Source organism: Lampetra fluviatilis, chromosome 10, assembly GCF_964198595.1.
Source record: "Lampetra fluviatilis chromosome 10, kcLamFluv1.1, whole genome shotgun sequence".
Lineage (NCBI taxonomy): Eukaryota > Metazoa > Chordata > Hyperoartia > Petromyzontiformes > Petromyzontidae > Lampetra > Lampetra fluviatilis.
In genome coordinates, this window is record NC_136284.1 from 10007829 (window position 1) to 10033854 (window position 26026).

General features: G+C 47.3%; 1 protein-coding gene across 3 annotated transcripts in view; it reads right to left on the reverse strand.

The window, feature by feature from the left end:
- The window catches only part of LOC144934554 (sodium channel protein type 2 subunit alpha-like), a 58554-nt gene that overhangs the window by 29147 nt on the left and 3381 nt on the right, over positions 1-26026 (reverse strand). The window contains exons 4-13 of one of the 3 annotated variants that reach the window (XM_078860474.1): positions 25729-25929; positions 22305-22362; positions 20919-21060; positions 19508-19720; positions 17842-18075; positions 17033-17251; positions 14556-14667; positions 10607-10839; positions 8198-8371; positions 5649-6008 (exon numbers count right to left, since the gene is read on the reverse strand). In XM_078860474.1, coding sequence (XP_078716600.1) covers positions 5649-6008; positions 8198-8371; positions 10607-10839; positions 14556-14667; positions 17033-17251; positions 17842-18075; positions 19508-19720; positions 20919-21060; positions 22305-22362; positions 25729-25929 — 1946 coding nt within the window. Of the gene's footprint in view, positions 1-5648; positions 6009-8197; positions 8372-10606; positions 10843-14555; positions 14668-17032; positions 17252-17841; positions 18076-19507; positions 19721-20918; positions 21061-22304; positions 22363-25728; positions 25930-26026 lie in introns of all 3 variants that reach the window. The other 2 variants (XM_078860473.1, XM_078860475.1) reach the window with 2 other exon arrangements.

Genomic DNA, 26026 nt, shown 5'->3' on the forward strand with positions numbered 1-26026 from the left:
AATGAATCAAGCTTCTAATGTTTCTGCAAAAAAAGGCAACAGATAACACAACACATATCTTCTGCCACCCGTCTGCAAACCCTGTAATTATTTTTGATGAGTGCCTCTGGCCTAGTGTTACAAGGTCTATACAGTGCAGTACACACTGCGCGTGGAACAAGCAAAACCTTTATTTTGCAAAAACCTGCTCTGACGCATGCACCGGAGTCACAATGGCAATGTCCTGTTTTGCATGTTCTATTTGTATCGTCTAATTCTGTTTATTTATCTCTTGCAAGTGCATCACACCTGAATTTGAGCCATTTTGCTGGCCTCGTGATGTCGGCGTGTTTGTTTTACACTGCCAACATAAACCCCGACAGATAATTATCGGAGCCAAGTGGAAACCCGTGAGCCACTGCACGTCAATCAACTCCTCCAGCCACTAGGATTGCCACCTGTCCTGATTTTTCCAGAACCGTCTGCTTTTCGAGGTAGCTCTCCTGGGTAGCCTGTCGAGAATGTGTAACTATTTCCGTTTTTTGTCGTAACCAGACGCTTGCGTGTGGTTCTCTCCTCTTCTGGTTTTGCTAGATTTTCCTTTTTCCTTGATACTCGACGGTAACAACCTAACCGCCCACACCACTCTACCATGCCATCCTCCAGCTCTTTCCGAGTCAAAGAACGAGGATGTCGGTACGCTACGGACAAGCGCCATTAAACACAGCCGACGTGCCATGGTGACCTTGTTGAATCAAGACACCTGCCCCAATCTCTCTCTTTAAGCTATGAATTTATTTGGTGGCGTATCATGGTTGGCTGGGTCCTAGTACAAGGAATGAAATTAGGTCCCCTCTTCGCGGTTTGAGGTCCGTGGCCACCCTGATAAATATTGCGGGCCTATTAACCGTAAATACAGTGGATGCCCTCTTGAACGTGGTTCATTAATTGGCTGCTGCTTCGTTATTTATATATTTCTTGACCGTCGGCCATTGTCCCTTCTAGCCATGACACATCCTAAACAGGTCCACTGACTTTTCTTAACAGTTTGAACAGTGTTTAAAAGGTAAACTATATATACTGTACTCACAAAGAGAATGTGGGGACGCGCGCTGAATGTGGAAAGGATGGTTTTGTGTGCTCATTTTTATTAGAGAGATAAATTGATTGAACTCTTAATGCCGTCTGAAAGGATGAGCGTATGGAAAATTAATTATTAAAATGCCATGTATTATAATGCAGCACTGTATATCGCATTAGGAATATCCATATAATTTTAAAAGCAGGGAAGGCATGCAAATTGCACATGCTGGCAACTTTCGGCTGGATAATCCTTGGCGCGGTCCAATGTTTACGACTTAAAAATTAATGCTCGTAAAATTTTAAGAAATCAATACGTAAAGCTCACATTAACAAGACATTGATTAATAATTAATAGTCTGTTTGCTAATCAAGCACGTACAAAGAAGCTGCCCAGGTGCAGGCGTGTTGGCTTTGCGGTCGCATCACGAGATGAAAACGCCAGTTGGTCCGAGGAGGTGCGTTGGGCCGACAATCATGCAAGTGTGCGCTGGCCGGGCTCTTGTCCCAACACACAGCAGTGTTGCTCCACATTCGCATTACTTATGAAGCATCGAACGAATGGACGGCTTCATTAATTCAGAAATACGTACCCAATCTGGGCTTGGGCAGAGTGTGCAAATCCGACGCTCTGCAATCACCAGCAATTCAATAAACTGTCACAATTCGAGGTTGTGGTCTGAGTCAAACATTAATTATTTTTTGTGGCTCGTTCCTACCACCGACATTTGCCGTTGCGTTTGTTTGATTCAATAGCCCAAAAGCAGCATTAACATAACACTCGCATGTAATTTTCATAAATGTCAATGAACGTGACAATGCATCGTATCGTTAGCTTGCCAATTCACCGATGAATCGAAGCATGTTCACATGTCCAGTAAAAATTGTGTCCGGCGTGAAACAAAGATCTAGAGCCCTTTGACCCTTTCAAAGTAATCCTTTGATGGGTGCCAAGAGGAGATCAAAGTTGTCTATTTCTGTGTCCCTGTGTCTCTGTGCGTCCCCCCCCCCTCCATCTGCGCAGGGCCCCATGTTGACTCAGCTCAGCCTGAGGGCTCCAAAGATCTTGGTAGGGACCACAATTGCCGCACCAGACTCATACATTTTTGGCGCCCTTCACAGCTTTGTGTCCTGGGCGGCCACCCTGATTGCCCACCCCTAAAGGCCAGCCCTGCTCTCGTATCTTGTTTTCTCCACATGCCAAGCACAGGCACTCTGGCAGTGCTTATCGTACACAGTGCTTCACGTAAAGTCTGGACTGGAAGAGCATTTTTTTTCGATGGAATGGAGCCTGCGTGCCGACTATGTGATACAAAGGTGCCCTGTCATCACCTTAATTGTTGAAAAAAAAACGATCAAGTTAAAATACCATTTTCATTAACATGGATTTACTTTAAATCTCCATTACAGTACTGACGTATTATCTAGAGAACACTTTTTTTCTGATGATGTAATTCACTCGCACAATTTGTATGTGGAAGCCAGCATGAATACCATCACCTACAAATGTCTATGTACAAAAAGAATGGATCATCCCATTACCCCGTGGCACCTACTCTTGTGTATTACACACACACACATATGTTTATGGCTACACAGCCTTTGTCACTTCTGAGTTTTCATTTTATTTTTTGTGAATCCTCTATCTCCCCTGTGTGACTTCCATACTCAGATGAGTCCGTTTGCCCCACAGCAGCAGACTGCACTCAGTGTAAAACCGATTCGACGAGATATCTCGTTGCTATGGCGATGAAATGCAGCCGCACTAGTTAAGTGCATTTGGGCATCCATTAATTTGGTTAGCGTTGAGGCAGCCTGCTTTTTGAAACGTGAATGTAGCCACGCGGGGTCAATAACGAAAAAAATACAGGCCGCGCGCTATACGTTTCCCAAAAACAAAAAACAAAGAACCTGGCAATACAAACCTCCCAAAGCTTGTTGTTACCTGAGGCTGTTCTTGACTTATGGACACATTGCGTTCCCAAAACCCGTCTACGGACGGTTCATGAGTCAGAACACTATAATGTAACTGTATTTAAAGATCCGTACGGGTGAGTGTTTATGAAGTGTGTTACGGTTCGACATAAGCCTGTGCGCAAACACAAAAAAAATATTTCCGTTCCCGCCCCACCCTCTTGGCCCAATTTGTGACATACGATCATTCAGTAGAATCTAACTGTCAATAAATAAAGTGTCGTGCCCGGATAAAGTGTCAATGGGACAAAGCAGCTGTTGGCACAGGACTAGCATGGGCTTTTTTTTATATTGTTTATATTGAACCCAAAACCGTGATCATGACAGAGGGCTCAAACGTGGAATTTTAAATAGGGCTGTGGCAGGAGATGGGATGCCACTAGCCCTTGCTACATAAGTGGAAACTACAGAATAACAAAAAAATCCGTTCTAAAGCTGGAGGGTCAGTAGGTGAGGGTGCTCGGTGTGGATGGGTGGATGTCGCAACAACTGGATCCAATGCAAGTGTAAACATTGGGGACGACATCGTCTGAATACCACACCATTTTCAAAACAATAGCATTGGAATTAAGAGGGCAATAAAAATATGAGAGAGTCAGCGGTAGACACATCTTACCCCGACACCTAAAAGGAGCTGGTTAACAGAAGGGAATAGCAGACTCTGGAAACAGGACCAGAATCTGTATTTATACTGCAGGAATCCGATGAGCTATCACGCTCTTTTTCACAGCGGAGAAACATAACGTAGAAATCATCCAATTGGAGGGTGTCAGCGTTATACGCTTCAGTTGGTGGGGCAGATCCTTCGGGTGCCCATTAAAAGCCTTCACCATCGACAGCCTCAGAAGTGAAACCGTGCTGCTGTTGAGGCTTGATAATTAAAAGTGTGCCCGTGTACAATTGTCGGCTAGACCTCGATCCCCCCCCCCCATCACAACGCCCCACTATCCCCCGGGTTCATCAATGACTATGACAGAACACGGATTTTAAGATACTGCTATTAACCTATGAAGCTTTAAAAGGGCTCACCCCACATTACTTGCATGAACTAATACATTTATATATTCCAGGTGCTTAAGATATTCTGATTCCCGAACCGCTCAGCACTCCCAGGTCTGGGTTGCGCTGTGTTGGTGATCGGGCTTTTGTTAGCGTGACACCCAAGCTATGGAACGCTTTGCCACTGGAAATCAGGAAATCAGAGTCGGTAGATATATTTAAGTCTATACTCTTTGGTTCTTTCGGTAAAGTCACGTAGATATAAAATAAAATCAATCACGACGTTTCGTGCGCAAACACAAGAGTCCGTCCCACCTGATGACGGACGCTTGTGTTGCGCCTGAAGCGTCGTGATTGATTTTATTTTATACCTACGTGACTTTACCGAAAAAACCCAAAAAGTATGGATTCCTGCAGTCACGAAAGCTTCAAATCAAGATATTTAAGTCTTCTTTGAAAACCCATCTCTTTAAACTGGCCTTCCCTCGTTTGTTTGGTCGGTTGCCCTGGTTATGTTTTTCTTTCCTGCTTTTCATGCATTGCACATTGAGATTATAGGATGGAATGCGCATTATACATTTGAATTATTATATGTCAGCTGACATCTCCCTGCTTGGGGTTGTGTCATGTCTCCAATGATGCACCAGAGGTAGAGAATCAGGTAGTAAACTGCTTACTGGTTAAGTGCACTCATTATTTCCTATAACGTTAAACATATCGATAGTTACATTGTGTATATATATACTGTGTATATATTCAGTATACAAACTGAAACCTTTTACAAGGAATCATGTCTGCATTAACCACAATACTTGGTGGTCAGAATGCAAACAAAAAACATATTCCGATAATATATGCATTGTCTTTGAAACTGATTAGTCCACGCAGAGACAGCTTTCTTTTGAGCCTAGTCTCAAAAGGGTGATGGACCAGAGAATGCCAAATGGCGAACAGCATAAAGACAACGCACTATCAGAGTAAAGAGAGCTCGGGGGAGCAGCTACATCATGGGATCTCCTTTGCCAGTACCAAAATATGAGAATCGGTTTCCCCATTTTTTCTGTCAACAAAACAGCTGTTAAGATGTTAAAACACCAAACTGAAACCTTTTACAAGGAATCATGCCTGCATTAACCACAATACGTGTGGTCAGAATGCAAACAAAAACCATACTCTGATAACACCAGTCAACACACTTTTTCTGGCATAAGGTATTCCAACGGTTTTAAGGTAATTTTGGGGTGCTGATTCCAAATCTGGCATCAGTTTTTGTCTATCACATCAGGATTTTGAAATATAATTTTATCTACATAAAATTATATTATAAACACACTATCCTAAAAATACAGCACCATATTTTAACACTAAAGCCGTCACTGACTCGCAACAACTTGCAATCATAAGTGACAGAGTTAATTTCGGGTAAAATCAATGAAAATGGGGTATGCCGATAGCATCAAAATGAGATGTGATAGAGCAAATCTGAGATCAGATTTGGAATCAGCACCCTGAAATTAGTCTAAAACAGCTGCAAAAGTCCAGGCCAGAAATTGTTTTTTTTTGTTGACCCGTGTAATAGATGCATTGTTTACGTTGGGCACTCACGTGACACTCACCACAAGGTTTCCGAATATGAGCACCATCATGAAGACAACGATGCAGAGTGGCTGGCCCGCGAGCTCCATGCAGATCCACATGTTCTCGATCCACTCGCCGCACAGGATGCGGAAGACGATAAGGAAGGAGTGAAAGAAGTCCCGCATGTGCCAGCGCAGGGGACACTCGTTGGGAATGGTCTGCATCGCCTTATTTTCATCGTAGTGCTTCGCGAAGAGCTGCACGCCCACCACGGCGAAGATGAAGACGACGATGACCAGGACGACGGTGAGGTTGCCCAGGGCCCCCACGGAGTTGCCGATGATCTTAATGAGGGCGTTCATCGTGGGCCACGACTTGGCTAGCTTGAACACCCTCAGCTGCGGAGAGAGAGTTGCCAAAGTGACAGAAAGATCGTCAACGCAGCCTTCGAGGACAGGTGGGACGCACGCCGTTGGCGAGAGCCTATTGAAGCCGGCAGGGCCGGCACACACGGGGGTGCCATGACCAGCGCCGCGTCCGGCCGCCTTTATTTCTCCCCAGCGCCGTTGATGCCATTAGTAGGTTACTCATTTAAGACTGACTCGACCTAGGGAAGGTCCAGGAAGGGATCTGATAATACTGGGCATTGATATTAGTTGTGGTCGGGAAATCAAACTGGTTGCTGGGTGTGCAGTGCGGTATGTTTCCTACGGCACCACCGCTCCCCACAAGACAAGCACAGAGGATATACACCTTGCAGGTATGACATCCGTAGTAGCAAGTGTCAGATACATTTTGCTTAAGCAGGTGGGAACCCAAGAGATCAGGATAGTTTCATTTCTAACAGTGACCTGGGGCAATTAATCTGCCAGTATGGTGGGCAACGATTATTGCATATAATCCCAATTTAGTAATTTTCAGTGTAATTTTCGTGTTTGGCAAATATGGAGACGTTTAACACGTAGGTTTACGTGACCAATATCATCCATAATATAGGTTTTTATGGGTTAGAGCGCGTAAATATAAATGTGTCATTAAACTCACCACCACCCAACACAGCCAATTAGTAAGGGTTGTCACGTAAACAGGACGTGCCAATTCGTTACTAGTACAGCACACCGGTGTACTGGAGAGCAAATCTACAATCTGAGTACGACGTTTCGCCAATAATTAAAACTAGCATCATCAGCCAGATTTGTGGCTGATTTGTAGCTATGTTACAATCATCATCATCAGCTATGGTCAATCCACTTCTGGACCTTCCCAAGTCCTACCTCTCAAGATCCTGCAATACAACGATCCACCTCGCACCAACATGCAAACCGATTTCATGGCTCCATCTCCCTGGTCGGTGTACTCTGGGATGCGTTGGATTACTTATCTGCCACTCCATTGCTATTCTCTGCCCAAGCCCACTTTGCTTTTCCTAACAGTTTTCTTGGTGTCCATGAACCTCTGTTTGGTTTCTCTTATCCATGTGATCCTCATTATGTCTCTTAATGTAATTCCAAGCATGCATCTCTACACGTACCTGTCAAAGTTTGCTCAGTGGGAGCTCGCTTATTCTCCTCTGCTGCCTCTATGGTCTGGAACTACTCCATTCCACCAGCCATCTGTGCTGTCAACTCCCTGCCTCTGTTCAAGTCCAGGCTCACGACAATATTCCACGTCCGTCGCCCACCCTTTTGGCCTCGCCCCCCCCCGCCCCCACCTCCCTCCCGATACGTTCCATTCATTGGCTACCATAGTCTGATGAGCTCCCCCTAAGTTTGTACCCATCATCATTTTCGTTCTTTTGTCTATCATGTGTATTAGACCTCCCCTCCTCCTCTCTGCCCATTGTGTTGGCGGGTGCAGTGGCTGGCCGCTTGCGCACAATCGCTCCATTGTGTTGGCGTGTGCAGTAATTGGCCGCTTGCACACAAGCGCTTCCACGTCCATCGCCCACCCTTTTGGCCTCGCCCCCCCTCCCTCCCGATACGTTCCTTTCATTGGCTACCATAGTCTGATGAGCTCCCCCCTCCCTCTCCCTCCCCCCTCAACTCGCTTTTAAGGGATTACATCTTGAATCATTGCCTCACTTGATACAGCTAATCTGGCTGTGACGGTCCCACCTGATGACGGAGACTTGTGTTGCCTCCGAAACGTCGTGATTTTTGTTTTATTTTATTTTACTTTCTACGTGACTTTACCGAAAAAACCTAAGAAGACAATATTATTTTTTCCTTGTCCTGTGTCCCGACTGCCTCTTACTCTCCACAGAATCACATGTACCCGCCACTTCCGTCACAGTGTCCTGAGATGCAGTCGCATTCAGAACGACGCTACATAAATCCACGTTGCAGCGCATTGCACAAATTGTATTTCCCTGTCGCCAGTGCTGTGTCGGGGCCGGGAGCCTGGCACGGACTGCCTCTTACTCTCCACAGAATCACATGTACCCGCCACTTCTGTCACAGCGTTCTGAGATGCAGTCGCATTCAGAACGACGCTACATAAATCCACGCTGCAGCGCATTGCACAAATTGTATTGCCCTGTCGCCAGTGCTGTGTCGGGGGGCCAGTAGCCTGGCACGGACTGCCTCACCAGGCGGAAGGAGCGCAGCACGGAGAGGCCATCGACGCCGGTCAGGCCCAGCTCCACGAAGCTGAGCGTCACGATGCACGAGTCGAAGATGTTCCACTTCTGCTGGAAGTAGTAGAATGGGTCGAGCGCAACCAGCTTCAGCACCATCTCCGCAGCAAAGATGGCGGTGAAGAGCTTCAGATGGCAGCGTAGCGAGGGCAGGAGGAGGATGTTGGGGGGGAGGGGGGTGGAGACAATGGTAGGGAGAGGGAAAAAATATTTTAAATTTGTTAACGTATCGTTGAGGTTATTCCGCGTACTCGGGGAGTAATTTCAGTCACGTCTGTTGGGAACGGCGAACCGGAAAATATTTCTACATCCGGCACACCACATCCTACCATGACTAACATCAGTGGTGAGTGACATCTGGACCAGCCCTGGTCTCAACCTTTACCAACCCACACCACCCAGTGTGATGAAATATGGTCAAACAAACCCCCATCACCAACACCGCATGAGGAAGCCTTCATCCATCAAAAGATTGACAAAGGGCTCAAAGTGTTGTTATTATTATTATTCAACTTAAATGATAAGTTAAACAGAGGTGCAATTGATGACGACGGTGACGACCACAATGATGACGACGACGATGATGACAATGATGACGGTTATATTAAACCGGGATATGAAATGTGCTGCCCAACTTTTTTTTTCCACCTCGCTTCTGGAATTAGCGGTCGAGGGCTTTTGAAGTCCCATGTTAAAGAAGCATTAACCACTGTGGATGTTGACTGAATTTCAGATGAAGGGGCTAAGCCTGTCTGGCCTGGTGAATTGCGCACTCACACGCAGCAGCTGTTGATGATGCTGTTGATGATGATGACGATGTTGCCACAATTGTAATAGTTTTTTTGGAGGCCGGTGCTGACCGCGGTAATTGTCAGCCCATGGAAAACGTCAACAATGGCCACAGCTGTGTGCGCCGGCAGTAACCGCCTCAGATGGTTCGGCTAGCACCTCGCGATGGAACACAGCCAAGTTTAACGGCTCCGTGTGCCCACCATACCACGGCATGACACTTACCCACGGCTTACAGAACCCGCCGTGCATGGTAATGGTCTTAATGTGTTCCCATTAAACCCATCCTGGGTCTGTTATTCGATTAAGGCTGCATCAGTGCAGCAGTAGGCAGCTTAAAATCACTTCCACAAACCCTGCCCTGTCCAAAACAAGGCGGCCCGGCTTTCTGAGACATCCCACATTGAACTTGCAACAAACAAGTTGCTGCGAGGCATCCCACAATGGTGCAGCTTCTGATACAATAGAGCCCGGAAACATCATGATGCATATGCCTCACCCCCCCCCTTCCACTGCTTGCATTTGTATAGTGTGATCTTTTTAGATGATGCATGAGTCCCTGTTGTACATTTCAATGATGTAATACGAACCCTGATGTGTGGTCAAAGATTAAGACAAATTGTTACAATTGACTCACAGAGGTATACCTCGTAGAAAAATATATATAATGGAACGTAATGCACAGCCCTTTTTCATTCTATCTTTGAAGTTTTCGTGACTGCAAGGATCCATACTCTTTGGTTCTTTTGGTAAAGTCACGTAGGTGAAAATAAAAATAAAAAATAATAAAATAAAAATAAATAAATTAAATTAATTTAATTATTGTAGTTATTTTATTTATTATATTTTTAATTATTTGTATTATTTTTTTTATTTTCACCTACGTGACTTTACCGAAAGAATCAAAGAGTATAGCCCTTTTTCAATCCACTCTTGGACGAAGGACTCACGGTACCGTGCAGTTATGGGGTTATTTTACTCTACTTTACTACGTATTTTACTCAACTTTACCACGTATTTTACTCTACTTTACCACGTATTTTACTCTACTTTACCACGTATTTTACTCTACTTTACCACGTATTTTACTCTACTTTACCACGCTGGTCAGTGTGGGTTGGTGATGATAGTGCCCAAGACCAGTTCAGGTGTCACTCGCCATTGATGTTCGGCACAGCTGGATATCAAACTGAGGTCACTGGGTTGGTAGCGTCGTGCGTGAACCACTGCACAACTGCTCCACCCGATGACTCACATATATCATACATATCCGACACTTGTCAAAGCTTTAAAACACTTATGGAAATTTGCCATTCATTGAAACATTTTAGCTTGGAATAGCATCGGCTGATTCAAGCATATGGTACACCTCGCGAAAAGGGGGTTTTAAATGACCAATATTTGCTTTCCTCTGATTGCAAAGGAAAGGGAGGCGAAGGGGCACGAGCTCTGCTGAGCTGTCCCGGAAGTGGTGCGGCACATGGCTTGCGTCGTCTGATTTCTACTGCTCGTGGAAACGCTGCACGGCTGCTGCGAGACCTCCTCCGCCCACCGCGATCGCATCTCACTGACCTTGTTGCCGGTGTCCAGCATCGTTTGAAATTCAGGCTTCATGGGGTAGTGCTCCATGGCCATGAACACCGTGTTGATGACGATGCAGAGGGTGATGAAGAGGTCGAAGAAGGGGTCCATGACCACTATCTTGGCCAGCCGCTTCACCCTCATCCAGAACGGGCAGCAGGTCCAGATGAGGAACTTGTTGACGAATCTGTCCCAGCACGGCGGGCACTTGGTCTTCTTCTCTTCTTCTGAACACAAAGCCCGGCACAGTCAGGTCACTGCCACTGCTAGGGATTCCACACTTTTGCGTGCCTCTGTTAAATCAGGGGTGGGAAACCTTTTCTTTACTGATGGCTGAATATGATGTTCAGGCAAACTTTGGTGGGCCACACAATAACTTCATGTGTCAATCACTTCTGGTAGCGGTGGCGATGGTGTTATCCACAGCCGATCGACTGGTGTAGCGGGAGTGATGGTGTTATCCACAGCCGATCGACTGGTGTAGCGGGAGTGATGGTGTTATCCACAGCCGATCGATTGGTGTAGCGGGAATGATGGTGTTATCCACAGCCGATCGACTGGTGTAGCGGGAGTGATGGTGTTATCCACAGCCGATCGACTGATGTAGCGGGAGTGATGGTGTTAACCACAGCCGATCGACTGGTGTAGCGGGAGTGATGGTGTTATCCACAGCCGATCGACTGGTGTAGCGGGAGTGATGGTGTTAACCACAGCCGATCGACTGGTGTAGTGGGAGTGATGGTGTTATCCACAGCCGATCGACTGGTGTAGTGGGAGTGATGGTGTTATCCACAGCCGATCGACTGGTGTAGTGGGAGTGATGGTCTTATCCACAGCCGATCGACTGGTGTAGTGGGAGTGATGGTGTTATTCACAGCCGATCGACTGGTGTAGTGGGAGTGATGGTGTTATCCACAGCCGATCGACTGGTGTAGTGGGAGTGATGGTGTTATCCACAGCCAATCGACTGGTGTAGCGGGAGTGATGGCGTTATCCACAGCCGATCGACTGGTGTAGCGGGAGTGATGGTGTTGTCCACAGCCGATCGACTGGTGTAGCGGGAGTGATGGTGTTATCCACAGCCGATCGACTGGTGTAGCGGGAGTGATGGTGTTATCCACAGCCGATCGACTGGTGTAGTGGGAGTGATGGTGTTATCCACAGCCGATCGACTGGTGTAGTGGGAGTGATGGTGTTATCCACAGCCGATCGACTGGTGTAGCGGGAGTGATGGTGTTGTCCACAGCCGATCGACTGGTGTAGCGGGAGTGATGGTGTTATCCACAGCTGATCGACTGGTGTAGCGGGAGTGATGGTGTTGTCCACAGCCGATCGACTGGTGTACCGGGAGTGACGGTGTTGTCCACAGCCGATCGACTGGTGTAGCGGGAGTGATGGTGTTATCCACAGCTGATCGACTGGTGTTGCGGGAGTGATGGTGTTATCCACAGCCGATCGACTGGTGTAGCGGGAGTGATGGTGTTATCCACAGCCGATCGACTGGTGTAGCGGGAGTGATGGTGTTGTCCACAGCCGATCGACTGGTGTAGCGGGAGTGACGGTGTTGTCCACAGCCGATCGACTGGTGTAGCGGGAGTGATGGTGTTGTCCACAGCCGATCGACTGGTGTAGCGGGAGTGATGGTGTTGTCCACAGCCGATCGACTGGTGTAGCGGTAGTGATGGTGTTATCCACAGCCGATCGACTGGTGTAGCGGGAGTGATGTGTTATCCACAGCCGATCGACTGGTGTAGCGGGAGTGATGGTGTTATCCACAGCCGATCGACTGGTGTAGCGGGAGTGAGGGTGTTAACCACAGCCGATCGACTGGTGTAGCGGGAGTGATGGTGTTAACCACAGCCAATCGACTGGTGTAGCGGGAGTGATGTGTTATCCACAGCCGATCGACTGGTGTAGCGGGAGCGATGGTGTTATCCACAGCTGATTGACTGGTGTAGTGGGAGTGATGGTGTTAACCACAGCCGATCGACTGGTGTAGCGGGAATTAAGTTGTTAACTACAGCCAATCGACTGGTGTAGCGAGAGTGATGATGTTATCCACAGCCGATTGACTGGTGTAGCGGGAGTGATGGTGTTAACCACAGCCGATCGACTGGTGTAGCGGAAGTGATGGTGTTAACCACAGCCGATCGACTGGTGTAGCGGGAGTGAGGGTGTTAACCACAGCCGATCGACTGGTGTAGCGGGAGTGATGGTGTTAACCACAGCCAATCGACTGGTGTAGCGGGAGTGATGTGTAATCCTCAGCCGATCGACTGGTGTAGCGGGAGCGATGGTGTTATCCACAGCTGATTGACTGGTGTAGTGGGAGTGATGGTGTTAACCACAGCCGATCGACTGGTGTAGCGGGAATTAAGTTGTTAACTACAGCCAATCGACTGGTGTAGCGAGAGTGATGGTGTTATCCACAGCCGATTGACTGGTGTAGCGGGAGTGATGGTGTTAACCACAGCCGATCGACTGGTGTAGCGGAAGTGATGGTGTTAACCACAGCCGATCGACTGGTGTAGCGGGAGTGAGGGTGTTAACCACAGCCGATCGACTGGTGTAGCGGGAGTGATGGTGTTAACCACAGCCAATCGACTGGTGTAGCGGGAGTGATGTGTTATCCACAGCCGATCGACTGGTGTAGCAGGAGTGATGGTGTTATCCACAGCCGATCGACTGGTGTAGCAGGAGTGATGTGTTATCCACAGCCGATCGACTGGTGTAGCGGGAGTGATGGTGTTAACCACAGCCGATCGACTGGTGTAGCGGGAGTGATGGTGTTATCCACAGCTAATCGACTGGTGTAGCGGGAGTGATGGTGTTAACCACAGCCAATCGACTGGTGTAGCGGGAGTGATGGTGTTAACCACAGCCGATTGACTGGTGTAGCGGGAGTGATGGTGTTATCCACAGCCGATCGACTGGTGTAGCGGGAGTGATGGTGTTAATCACAGCCGATCGACTGGTGTAGCGGGAGTGATGGTGTTAACCACAGCAACCAATGACGAGCGGTCTCTGCCTGAGAAACGGCTGCGAGGCACCCAGGCACTTCGTTTTATGCGTTTAAGTGTTCCCTCGTTATATGCGAGGGATACGTTCCAGAGATGCTCCTGAATAGCATATTTTCCGGATAACATTGGGTGACAAAAGGCAATATTTTTAATGAATTACCTTAAATACAAAAATAAGCTATTAAATAGCTAACAAATGATCATAACACAACTAAATGAGAATGTTTATAATAAACATAAGGTAAATATGAATACATATGAAGGTGATAGTTTATAAATTACTTCCCTTAAATTATGATGACGCTATGCATCATCAGTTTATTGCATGACTTTCGGGCATCACATTTCCCCTAATCACTTTCTCTCTCTCGCGCGAGATGCAGTTCCTGATGCCATTCGCATCAGATAGCCAAATTCGCGGAAAGCAGGTTTTGTGAATAATGAGGGAATACTGGTGCACAATTTTTGTGGCTTTCGCAAATCACTTCCTGGTTAGATTTAAGCAATGTTTCTGTACTCGGGTCGAATAATTATAATGATCGTGTCACCGAGGTGCTGAGTCCCGTGTTGTGCCAACGTGAATGCCAGGCTGTGAGTTGGTATTGATCACCACAGCCAGAGACAGTGACCGAGAGAGCAGTGGACTGGCTCTAGGTTTGCAGTCGGGTGTTAAATGACAATTATCTCTTGAGCAACAGCCCTTCTCAGATGCACGGTGGGCAATGCTCTTTCTGGAGAGATTTAACACTCGATTATACGTCTCACAGCCTGATGCGCAAATCACATTTGGAAAAAAATATTTAAAATATCCTTTAAAAGATGTTGCACAGCAAATTTTAGGGCATTTGCAAAGTTAAGTGATGGGCAAATGGCTTGTGTGCTCCCTGACCACAAATCGCAAAACCCCCGAGGAATGTTACCTTCAATGGCACTTATTGCACTCATCGCACGCTCCCGGCTGATAGGATCATCCAAAAAATCTGCCGAAATCTGAAAAGAATCAGACCTCATTCTCATGGTTCCTTCAAATCCCTGTGGAGAACAACACAAACAACATAAGAGTGTGCCAAGTACAGAGTGTAAAATCCACTATCGCTATCCTCACATCATCGACTTCTTTGTCAGTTTAATTTTGTGCTTTTTAAAGGAAAACTGCCACGAAGTGTCGCTCAAAATAAAATCTTCAAAAGAGTAATTCACATCACCTTATAACATACATACAAATATAGTAAGCTCATGTTTTAAGCAATGGCACTTTTTCAGAGAACTACTCACGTCAAATTCTGCCACAATGAGCACATGAGCTGGAAGTCTAAAAGACGGTACTCATCTACATTTTAAGAAATGTAATTCTGTGCGTAAGTCACATGACTTACACGATTGATTTTCATTTCACCAGGGCATGTAAGGGGTAATTCTATCAGGAATTAAATAGGGACCTATGATATTGATTTTGAGCTTCGTTTGACCTAGTTTAAAATAATTAATAACCAGAACCAAATATTTTCACTGTGAGGGTAGATTGAGTCTTTTAGAGTGGAAGGAGGGGGGGGGGACTTCATTAAAATCAGAATATTTATTTATACTCGAGGAATCCAATGAGCTATCAAGCTCTTTTTCACAGACGTCCAGTCGTGAAATTTCAGCTATTTCAGTGACATTAAAGTGATTTTTATCAAACAGTGACGTTTCACAGGAATCTCCCAGTATTACAATAGGTTTTACCCTTTCTGGCAATAAAACAGGTGTTAAGATGCTCAAACATCAATTAAAAACCTTTTTTTGCAAGGAATCATGTCTGTGTAAGGGATGTCAGGGTAAGGATTCCCGCCAAAAGGAGGGAGGCGGTGGAGTGGGAACAGTGGGGGAGGAGCAGGTGAGCAGATATGGGAGGGGGGCTGAGGGGGTGGAGGGGGGCGGCTAAAGAGCTGGCAGGGGACGGAGCGAGAAGGCTGGAGGCAAGATAGGCTGGGGGAGAAGCAATGGACGAACCCCCTGCAACCTTGTGTCGGCTCTACTTTACATCTGGTGGCAGTGGTGGTTCCCGACAATGGCTACAAAGAAGAACCTCCGTGGAAAAGAGGAAGCAGGGGCCGGGGACCCCCCAGGGTTAAGGCAACAAGAGGACCTGCTCACGGGAGCAGCAGCAGCAGGGGGCCCCGGACCCCATGGAAGGCCGCATGGCCCACATGGAGCGGGCGCTGCAGGAGCTACTGCGTGGGCTCCCTGTGGGGGGCCCGCCGGTGCTGGGACCCCCTCTCCCACTCATTGCGCTACTGGAGGAGGCGCCATGTCATGTCAGCAGCTGCCGCTGCTCCTGCCAAGGCCACCAGGGCCAAACACCCAATGGGGTGAGCAGGTGGCAGAACTGGCACGCCAGCTGGGCCCGTCGAGAAATTCGTAGCCGAAGGAGGCGATTGGGAGGCATTCGTCCGACGATTCGAGGCTGCCTTCCATTCTGGATGGCGATGCGCTCGCCTCTTACACCTCCCTTCCCGCGCACAGCAAGACAAAGCTTATCTCCGCAACGATGCCCGTGCCCTGCCTGTTGGGGACCGACTTTCTGAGGAAAATCGATCTGGCCAACGGGCGGGTAAAAGTCCAGGGAACACATCTCCATTTCCTGAAGGTGGAGGGGGCCGGCCGGGGGGTACCCTACGTGCAGGCTCTGGTCGGTGAGTCTGTCTCCATTCACCCGGCAGCCCAGATGCTTATACCGCTGCAATATTGGTCCTCCCTCGTGGCAGCCCGGCCGGACTCACCCATCTTGGTGTCTCCAGCACCAGCCGCCACGGATCGCCATCCACTGGCGGAGGCCGCGACGGTGCAGGCGGGAATGGTTCTGTCCCACGTGACTACTTTGTCACTAGGAGCTCCTGGGACGGGGCCAGAGCTCATGGGACGCGTCAGCCAGTCCGAGGACTAAGGTGACGACTGTGGATGGGATGGACCAGTTAGCGGGGCCTGAGCCGGATTTGCCGCCCGATCAGAAGCACCAGCTGCACTCATTACTGCAGGAGTTCTCCGATGTGTTCAGCCGGGGATTGCTTGACCTAGGACACGCGCATCTGCTGTAGCGCCACAGGCGAGGAGATATAGGAGGGGGGCTGAGGGGGAGCAGGGGGAGAGTTGGCAGGGAATGGACGGAGAAGGCCGCGGGCAAGTGTGGACCGGGGAAACCCCCTGCAACCTCATGTCGGCTCGACTTTAAACAGACGTGATTCCTCGCAAAAAGGTTTCTGTTTGGAGTTTGAACATCTCAGCGATTGTTCCCTTGTCAGAAAGGGTAAAACCTATTCTAATACTTTGATACTGGCAAGGAAGGTCCCAGGAATTCCCCAGTTAAGCGTGCGGAGGTGCTGCTGACAGAGAGCACGACGAGGAGAGCCCCACTTGCCAGGTGCTCCATCGTTTTCCCCCCCTCACTGCTCTGGCTGTTGCGGCTCCCCAGCGGCATGCGCTCGAGCCACGGCTGGTAGGGGACCTCCTGGCAGCTGCCCGTGTCGCCCTCGCGATTGATCTGCCGCCCGTTCAGCATTAAGTCATCCGAGCCACGGAACACGCTGCCCATGCTCACACGCTGCGGAGTTGCACTCATCACTATGGACAGCAGCGACTACACACACACGCACATACACGCAGACATGCACAAATGTGAGTCTGCGGGGCAGCAGGAATGGGTAGCTTGGCTATTGGCATTGAGCGGGGTGTAGTGGTGCACACCTGCGATCCAACACTTTGGAGGCAAGAATTGATGATTCTAGATTTGACGCTTTCGTGACTGCAAGGATTCATACTCTTTAGTTTTTTCAACTTTGGCTGTAACGGTGTTGCCTCCGAAACGTCGTGATTTAATTGAGTTGTTTTCATTTCTTTTATTTATTGTATTTTTTACCTACGTGACTTTACCGAAAAAAACCAAAGAGTATAATTGGTGATTCACTTAAAGATTTGTGAAACTTCCAAAGCCGGGAGCTGAATTATAATTTCGACAAGCAACATCACCACCATCATCACCAATACCATCACCACTATGATAACGACCAATATTTCACATAGTGCCGGGTGGTGACTGGGTCAACAGAGCAGTACAGCTTCTAAATCATCATCGTCAAACAAAAGCACCATTGCCACTGCCGCCGCCACCATCACCACCACCACCACTATCATCGCCATCCCTCAGCAGGCGTGCGCCCGTTCACTCACGCCGGCGTTGTCGCACTCCTGCCGATCGTCGGGGTGCAGGACGTACACCTTGCGGCTCAGCTGCTGGCTCAGATCGTTGCCGTTCTCGGAGGCCTCCGGCAGCAGAGTGCCACGGCGCTCCAAAGCCCGCGGCACCGCCAGCACCCCCGTCACGCTGCCCGCGTCGCTCCCATGCGATTGGTCCGAGGCCATCCGGCTCCGGCAGTAGCTGGGCCTCCGTGATTGGCCGGTCGCCTGCCGATGCGCGGGGGAGCGATAAACGGTGACGCCAAGATGCTACGTCGTCGTGACCGCGTGAGGGTTCGAACGGCGATAACCCTCGCGGCTGTGTGTCGACTAATTGGGCTCTGGACGGTGCATTCCGAGCGCAGTGGTCTCGCTTGCACTGCGCGGTGAGCAGTTTCTTCTGTGAAGCTTGCGCCACACACGACGGCTGCGTCTTCAGGACATGCATGCCCCACCTGGACAACCACGCTTGGATTTCAAGCGGCTGTGAAAGCACACGTGTGCTTTTCAAACACCAGGCTGTTTTATTTATCCGTGAAGACCGAATTCGAAGCTATTTACATCTTGTAATTATATTTGTTTGTGATTAATAATTAATGTTAAGTAAACTAGTTTTTTTTATTATGTAAAAACAAGGTAGAAAGTCACTTTAACAAAATACTAATTATATAACAACTTAGTTGAACTGTCAATCACAAATTAATTCTGGAATGCACAAACCAACGCTCCAATAGTTACTCGACAGTAGTAAACTGGGACTGCTTGTCACGTGACATTTCTATGCAACGTGGAGACACAGCACAAAAAACATCACATAGTGCTTCATTATTCTTAGAAAGGAGCCCTTCGTCTGCCTCTGAGCCTCAAACCAATTGCACTGAGCCGAAAGAAATCTGAAAGTTATCTTGATCTGATGATGAAAACACTGCTTACGTGGACATGATGCTAAGCAGATGAGTGCCTACTTGAGCAGGCAGAAAGCGATGAATGATCATGGGCAAGGCGTGCCAAAATATTTCTATACACGTACCATACAAAATACACAAAGTCTAACATAAAGAAAAACAAGTCTGCAAACAATGCTATTGCCGTCGGGCCTCGGATAGGATAAGGTGTAAGTAATTTCAGCGCTCAATTTTCAGGCTGGTTTTGCCACGTGCAGCCAAATTGACCCCATGGGCATCGCTTCATGTTGCTATTAATTAGTCAGATTACCACGTGGATACGCTTGATTCCTTAACAGGGAATTATAAACGTGCCAAGGGGCGCGTGTTGTTGCGAATGCACGACATGTGCGTGCGTGTACGAGGAGTGGCGATGAAGTGGTTGTTGCATTGTGATACCAACTCCGAGACCTGCGTTACATTCCACGGATAACATCAGTGGAGAATATCTGAAACAATACTGGGCCTCCCCCTAAGTCAACTCAGCCTCAAATAAATACCTAATGCGGTGTGTAAACACCACCACCACCACCGGGGAGACAGAAGCGTCCAGGTGTAGTGCTGAGCACACCACCGACTCGGCGCTCGCTAACGGCACTTGCCCCAACATTCCTGTTGGTCACACGAGGGGATCTTTATATTTTGCACGTGTTAGTTCGTGCGTGCGCGTGTGTGCGCGTGCATGCGTGTGTGTCCACATGCACGCGTGCACAGACCATGGCGACCTGATCCTCCTTCTGGATCTTCAGCTGCTCCAGCATCTCCTGAAGCTCGTCCTTCTTGCGCTCGGCCTCCTGCTGCGTGGCCAGGTTCTGCTCCTCGTAAGACTTGGCTACCACGGCCAGGATGAGGTTAATGAGGTAGAAGGAGCCCAGGAAGATGACCATCACGAAGAATATCATGTACACCTTGCCGGACGCCCGCAGGGTCTGAGCAGTGGGCAAGATGTACAGACAGATCAACAGCAACAATGACGGCCGCCATTCGCCACTTAGTTATACACAGCATGTATGCACACTGTCCAGTGAAGACAGGTGTTAGTGTTTGTGTGTGTGTGTATACCACGTGGTTTCCCACAGATGCTACTCCTAGTAACGGTTTTGTAAACTTAGGGAAATAATATTGACCTATAGAGACCATAAATATGCTATTTGCATCTGACTATTTGAGCCTTAAACAATAAAAACAAATAACCTTAATAATTATCATCATCATCATAAAAGTGCATCTGTCTGGCCCTTGTGAGCCTTAGACAATCATACACAGAATCCTAAGAATATTAAATGTGCCTGAATCTGACTGTCACCTTCATGCGATATCACTAACCATAAGAACCCTCGAGGCACCTCGGTCGTATATGTGTTCCTTGATATTATACGTGTGCATGTGCACATGCACAACAACAGGAGAGCGTGCGTCTACAAACTAGTGAGTGAATGACGACTACAATACGGCCTGTGCTGGAAAAAGCAGGTATATCCCCAGGGAGTCTATTGCCACCTAATGAACGGTCGTGTCTGATGTGCGCCATCCTCCCCCCTACCCCCATGTCCGCCCACCCCTCAACTCTCCCACGGGAAGACACTCCAGCCTCTGAGGAGCCACTCAAGTTCAAGAGGTCATCGCCAATGCCACCACCACCACACCACATTTCTTCGTATTTGCCACTCGCAGAGGATTACACTGAGGTTGTGAACGTGTGAATATGGGAGCCTCCACTTCCCCCCCAAATATTAAGAGGCGCCCCATTAGTTGACGCCACGGTGGCAAGATGTTCACTACCTCGCCCGATATACAGGAGGTCGTGGGTTCGATCCTGACCCTAATGCCTAAAAATTTGGGATTTGCATGTTCTCCCTGTGGTCGATTGGATTTTCTCCAGGCCCTCCGGGTTTTTCCTCCACATTTAGAATAATATGTTTAGATTGTTTGACTGCTATAAATGTCCACATGATAAGCCACTTCGTTGAGCTATCATTAGTGGCCAGGTCGCTTTTGAAAAATTAGCTACAAAGCTCAGTGGGCCCTTTACCTGGTAAAATAGAAAAAAATTGTTCCGTTTTATAGTTTCGTTTAGTGCCCCTCCGTGTGTCGGTTGTGTCCACGCTGGGCCCGAGCCGAGCTCACCAGCTGATAGAGGTTCTCCCAGTAGTCCTGCGTCATGAGCCGGAACAAGGAGAGGAAAGCCCAGCCGAAATTGTCGTAGTTGGTGTAGCCGTAGTTTGGGTTTTTCCCGGCCTTGAGGCAGTTGTACCCATCAGGGCAAGTACTGAAGCACAAACAGCAGAGTCAATCAAAGCGGTCAAGACCCGATTGTTTGGCTCGGTGTAGAACTGTGTTCGTATCCCAAGAGTGATATCGGTGTCGTGTGGTTCGGATCTCTCGGAGTGCAACATTTCATCTTTGAGAACGGCCCACGGAAGTGGATACCACAGAGATACCTCTGAGATCTCATTAAGTAACCTCTGGTCCACATAGTAAGCAGCAGGCAGCACTTTCCCATCTGCTGTGTCACTCAGAGCTGGAATTTAACGAAATTAAGTGCAAAGCCAAATTGTAATTGTGTTGGGTTTCTTTTTGTGTGCAGTAATTGATGTCAATAATCACAGGTGTCTGAAATTTGGATTCGAACTCAGGTTCTCAGCCGTGCCAGCTCAGCACTCTGAGCCACCTCGTGACGTTCATGAAACAATTAACTCAGCGACCTCAGCGAAGAGAGAGATCCAAACGATTGAATGATAATCACCTGAAGGACCATATTCACTTGTTGGAATATGGTCCTTTTCGTCACATTTTTGGAAATTTTCCAGCAGCGACAATGAGGAAAATCACCACCGCAATTGGTTTCAGGCCATTTTCTTGAACATGTGAACCTGGCCCTGTATAAATGGGATGAGTCCTTAGGCCCATTCCCAAACATGGAAAACATCGGTGGCAAGTGATACCTGAACCGGTCCTGGCACCCCCACCTCCATAATGCCATTTCATTAACCCACACTGACCAGCATGGTGACGTATGGTCAAACAAACCGGGTGAAGGACACAGCATTGGGGCTTGACCATGCAGGTGATCTGGTAGCACAGGCATAGCTGAGCCAACGTGCACAAGGCCAGCCCACCACAGGCTCACACGTGAGGTCGGGTGCTTCTGAGTAAGGGCCACGAGACGCAGGAGAATGAGACATCTCGCACCGTCGCCAAATTCACTACTACATTCCCGTGAAAACGATACTGCCATCGCGATGATAAAGACCTCTTGGCCAATACAATGGCAACATTGTTTTTTGGTGTCCATCAGCGTACCTATATTGTTTTTTTTCTTCCAGAGGCTGAACGGTGCTGACTCGGATATTTTAAACATTTCGCAAGAGGATATTCGGGGGAAATAAAATAGAAAGCATTGCGCTGGAAAATTAAAGCCACTTCAATTCGAAATCCATCATTATTAATTACACACATCATGTAGCATGCACATATGATGAATAGCAAGCGAGGAGTGATGGAGGTTCGTACTTAATTTCCGATGAGTTTGAACAGAGTAGTGGCACATTCTTGTGGAAGTAGTAATTTTCTGTGGAAATAAAATAAGAAGGGTTGAGAGATGCTGAAACTCTTCCAGGTAAAGTTTCACATGATATCACTGGCTTTGCTACAGCAAGGCAGAATGACATAAAACACACATATGCTCATTATTTTATTGAGTCACGACCAACGTCACCAGTAAGAAATTGGAAACTTTTTGTAACACGTGCCTTACCTTACCCCTCTTAGAATAGAATAGAGGCGGACCCTGCCTCTACTCTATTAGACACTCGTGATTCAGTTTCATTGATCATCAGTTTGGTTAACTGTATTTGATTTGTTACGCGGATGATCCCCATTGAGGCAATTGCCTGATTATTTTACACGGGAGGTCCGTGGTGCGTGTGAGCACGGCAACAACAGTAACACAAAACAAACAATATCAATATAGCAGAGGACGAGTACAAGATCATTCTTCAGGAATATTGCACAGCTATCTAAATAGTTGTGCAAATGGCTCAGTCGGGTGCAATTGCGCTGAAACACAAAAGGAACTAAGGTGTTTTTTAATCTTAATATTACGTGGAAAGATTGCACAATATTTGAATAATCCAACTAAGTGCAGGAAAGTTGTACCATTTCATTTCAGCTATTGGCTTTTTGAAAGTACAGTATTTAGCTGAGAAGCCCAGCATTTAACTGGCAATCATGCTTAAAAAGTATGTTCTTATGGGCAATGGGATTAGTGAGCCGTGTGTAAGTTTCATATCAACTAGTTTAAGGGTTTTGCAATTTTCGTGAAAACTTGTAGTGTACCACCAGACAGACACATGACATGTGCCAGGCATGGCAATAAGCAGCAGCTGATCAGCTCGGTAAAAAAAATGATGCAACAGAACCCCAAACAAACGAACTCTTCTTCACATAAAGTTTAGACACCGTGGCAAGATATATCATTGCGTAATCGCTTCGTAGAATGTAATTAAATCCAGTGCTATTGTTTCCTTCACGACCCCACAGACTACTCGCTCAACCGTGCGCTGACGCAGGAGAATGATAATCATGTTTGTAGTGTTCGGTTTCCGAGACACGTCCCATTACAGCTGCGTTTGCGCTTTCCTGGAATATTGACGATAAAACTTGCATGAAAGGGGATGCTGTAACACTAACGATGGCAGCAGCTGCCCCGGTTAAATGCGGATTGCCACCAACGGTTGGCTGCTGCCACATCCGGTTTGCCCAGCTCTGCTCACGGGCCATTTAGTTCCGAAGTAAATATCAAGCCCCTCTTTGATATCATAATGAGTCTTGATTTGAAGTTTTCGTGACTGCAGGGATCCATACTCTTTGGTTCTTTCGGTAAAGTCACGTAGGTAGAAAATAAAATAAATTAAATCACGACGTTTCGGGCGCGACACAAGCGTCCGTCATCAGGTGGGACAACCACAGCAAGAAACAATTGCTGAAGTGGGCAAAAGGGCTGCTGTAACAGGAGGCTATATAGGTAAGAGAGGGGGGAGGAGCAAGGGGGGAGAGATAGAGAGGGGGGTGTGGTAGGGGGAGGGGGGTGTGGTAGGGGGAGGGGGGTGCTGAAGTGAGCGGGTCTGGGAGTGGGAAGCTGAAGATGCTGGAGATGCGGAAAAATGAAGGCAACACCATGAAGCAGTTCAGGTTTTACCTGCTTAATAACATCCTTCCAACCTATATAGCCTCCTGTTACAGCAGCCCTTTTGCCCACTTCAGCAATTGTTTCTCGCTGTGGTTGTCCCACCTGATGACGGACGCTTGTGTTGCGCCCGAAACGTCGTGATTGAATTTATTTTATTTTATACCTACGTGACTTCACCGAAAGAGCCAAAGAGTATAACGAGTCTTGTTAGTGCGACAGCTCGAAAGTGGCAGCGCTTGTAGGGTTTCCAAACGGGCGAGTGGCATGAAATATAATACTTACATTGCTTGATTTAGCCACGTGTGAATCTGGTGAGGTTTAGCGTGTATTGTTCGAAAAGAATAACTGTAATTACCCAGAGAGAGTAATTATTTCGATGTAAAGCTTTTGTAACTGTAGGGATTCATCTTCTTGGTTCTTTCGGTAAAGCCGTCCTCAGGTGAGGACGGCTGCTTGCGTTGTGGCCGAAACGTCGTAATAATTATTTTATTATGTTTTATTTGTATTATTTTATTACTTCCCTTCTACGTGACTTTACCGAAAGAACCAAGAAGAAGAGTAATTATTTTCAGTTTGTATAATTGTGGATCGCGGGTTGGAGCGGTGGTGCAGCGCTTAAAGCACTGAGTTCGATCCTCATCATTGGCGAGTGATAACTCAACCAAGTCCTAGGCCACTCCAACAACCCACACCGACCGGCGTGGAAAAGTAGAATCAAACTACTTGCTGTGACTGACACGGCGTGGGGAGGCCTTCATCCAGCAGTGAACCGACACATTGCTACAAATGAATCACTATACAATTGTGAAATATACATTTGTCATTTTGGCCGTTAAACCAGCACAAAATGTGTGACTCTCGTTAACGATGTCATCACAGAGTCTTTAACATGCACTCTGCCACATTAAGCAATCCAGGTAATCATTCCACACCCAACTTTGTGTCTGCAGGAATCAAAACTTTGACTCAACTGACTTGGCAGCATCCACACTGATCACTCACATACACTCAGGGAAGATAATTATTGACCGATTCAATAACTAAAATGCATTCTTCAGCTTATGATAAGTGCATTTAATAGTGTCTGTAGGAATACATTATTTCTGATTTGCATTAATGTTGCATGTTATTAGTTGATGCAAACTAGACATGCAAACCGCAAATAAATGTCTCCTTTAGGATGATGGACCAAATGAGACAACAAGAAAGGCAATGCCCGCGAGATAAGAAATTAATAAATTCATGAATTCCATCGTGACTCCAATTAATTGAAACTTACGCTCATAATAAACGCATGGAATCATGCGCCTCACAGTCGAATAATTACAATGAATGAAAGTTATATGCCAAAGTTACCTTGAGGGTTAATGGAGCGCGACAGAGCACACTAAATAGAGCATGCAAATTAAACTGTACAAATCATACAAGCACGAAATAATCCATTCGTAAATCTAATTACGGCCCAAATAATCTTGACAATTCATGGCATCGCGTCGTGGCAACAACTCAACACATCCCCTGCCATCCCTGCCCATCGTGCAACCAACCAAACCAGCCACTCAAATAAAAACAATTGGGTAAATCGACAAATCAGAAGCAATTCTAGATTTGAAGCTTTCGTGACTGCAAGGATTCATACTCTTAGTTCTTTCGGTAAAGTCACGTAGGTAAAAAATGAAATAAAAATTAATAAAAATAAAAATAATACAAATAAAACGATAAAAATCATAAGCAACGTCCGCCTACCTTTGTCCTCCAGGTACTCTGAGATGTTAATGAAAGTGAAGTTGCCCGGAATTGGCCAGCGGACGCACTTGTTCTTCAGGTTGCCCTTGAATAGCTGCAGGGCGATCAGCGCGAAGATGCTGAGGCAGAACAAGGTGAGGATGGTGACGTCAGAGAGCTTCTTCACCGACTGGATGAGCGCTCGGACGATCGTCTTCAGGCCTGCGGTACCAACGGCACGGAGGTCACTCTCTCGCAAAGTGGGGTTCATCCGAACGCGCTTCGGTTTCAACAGTCGACCCATGTCTTCTCATCCAAT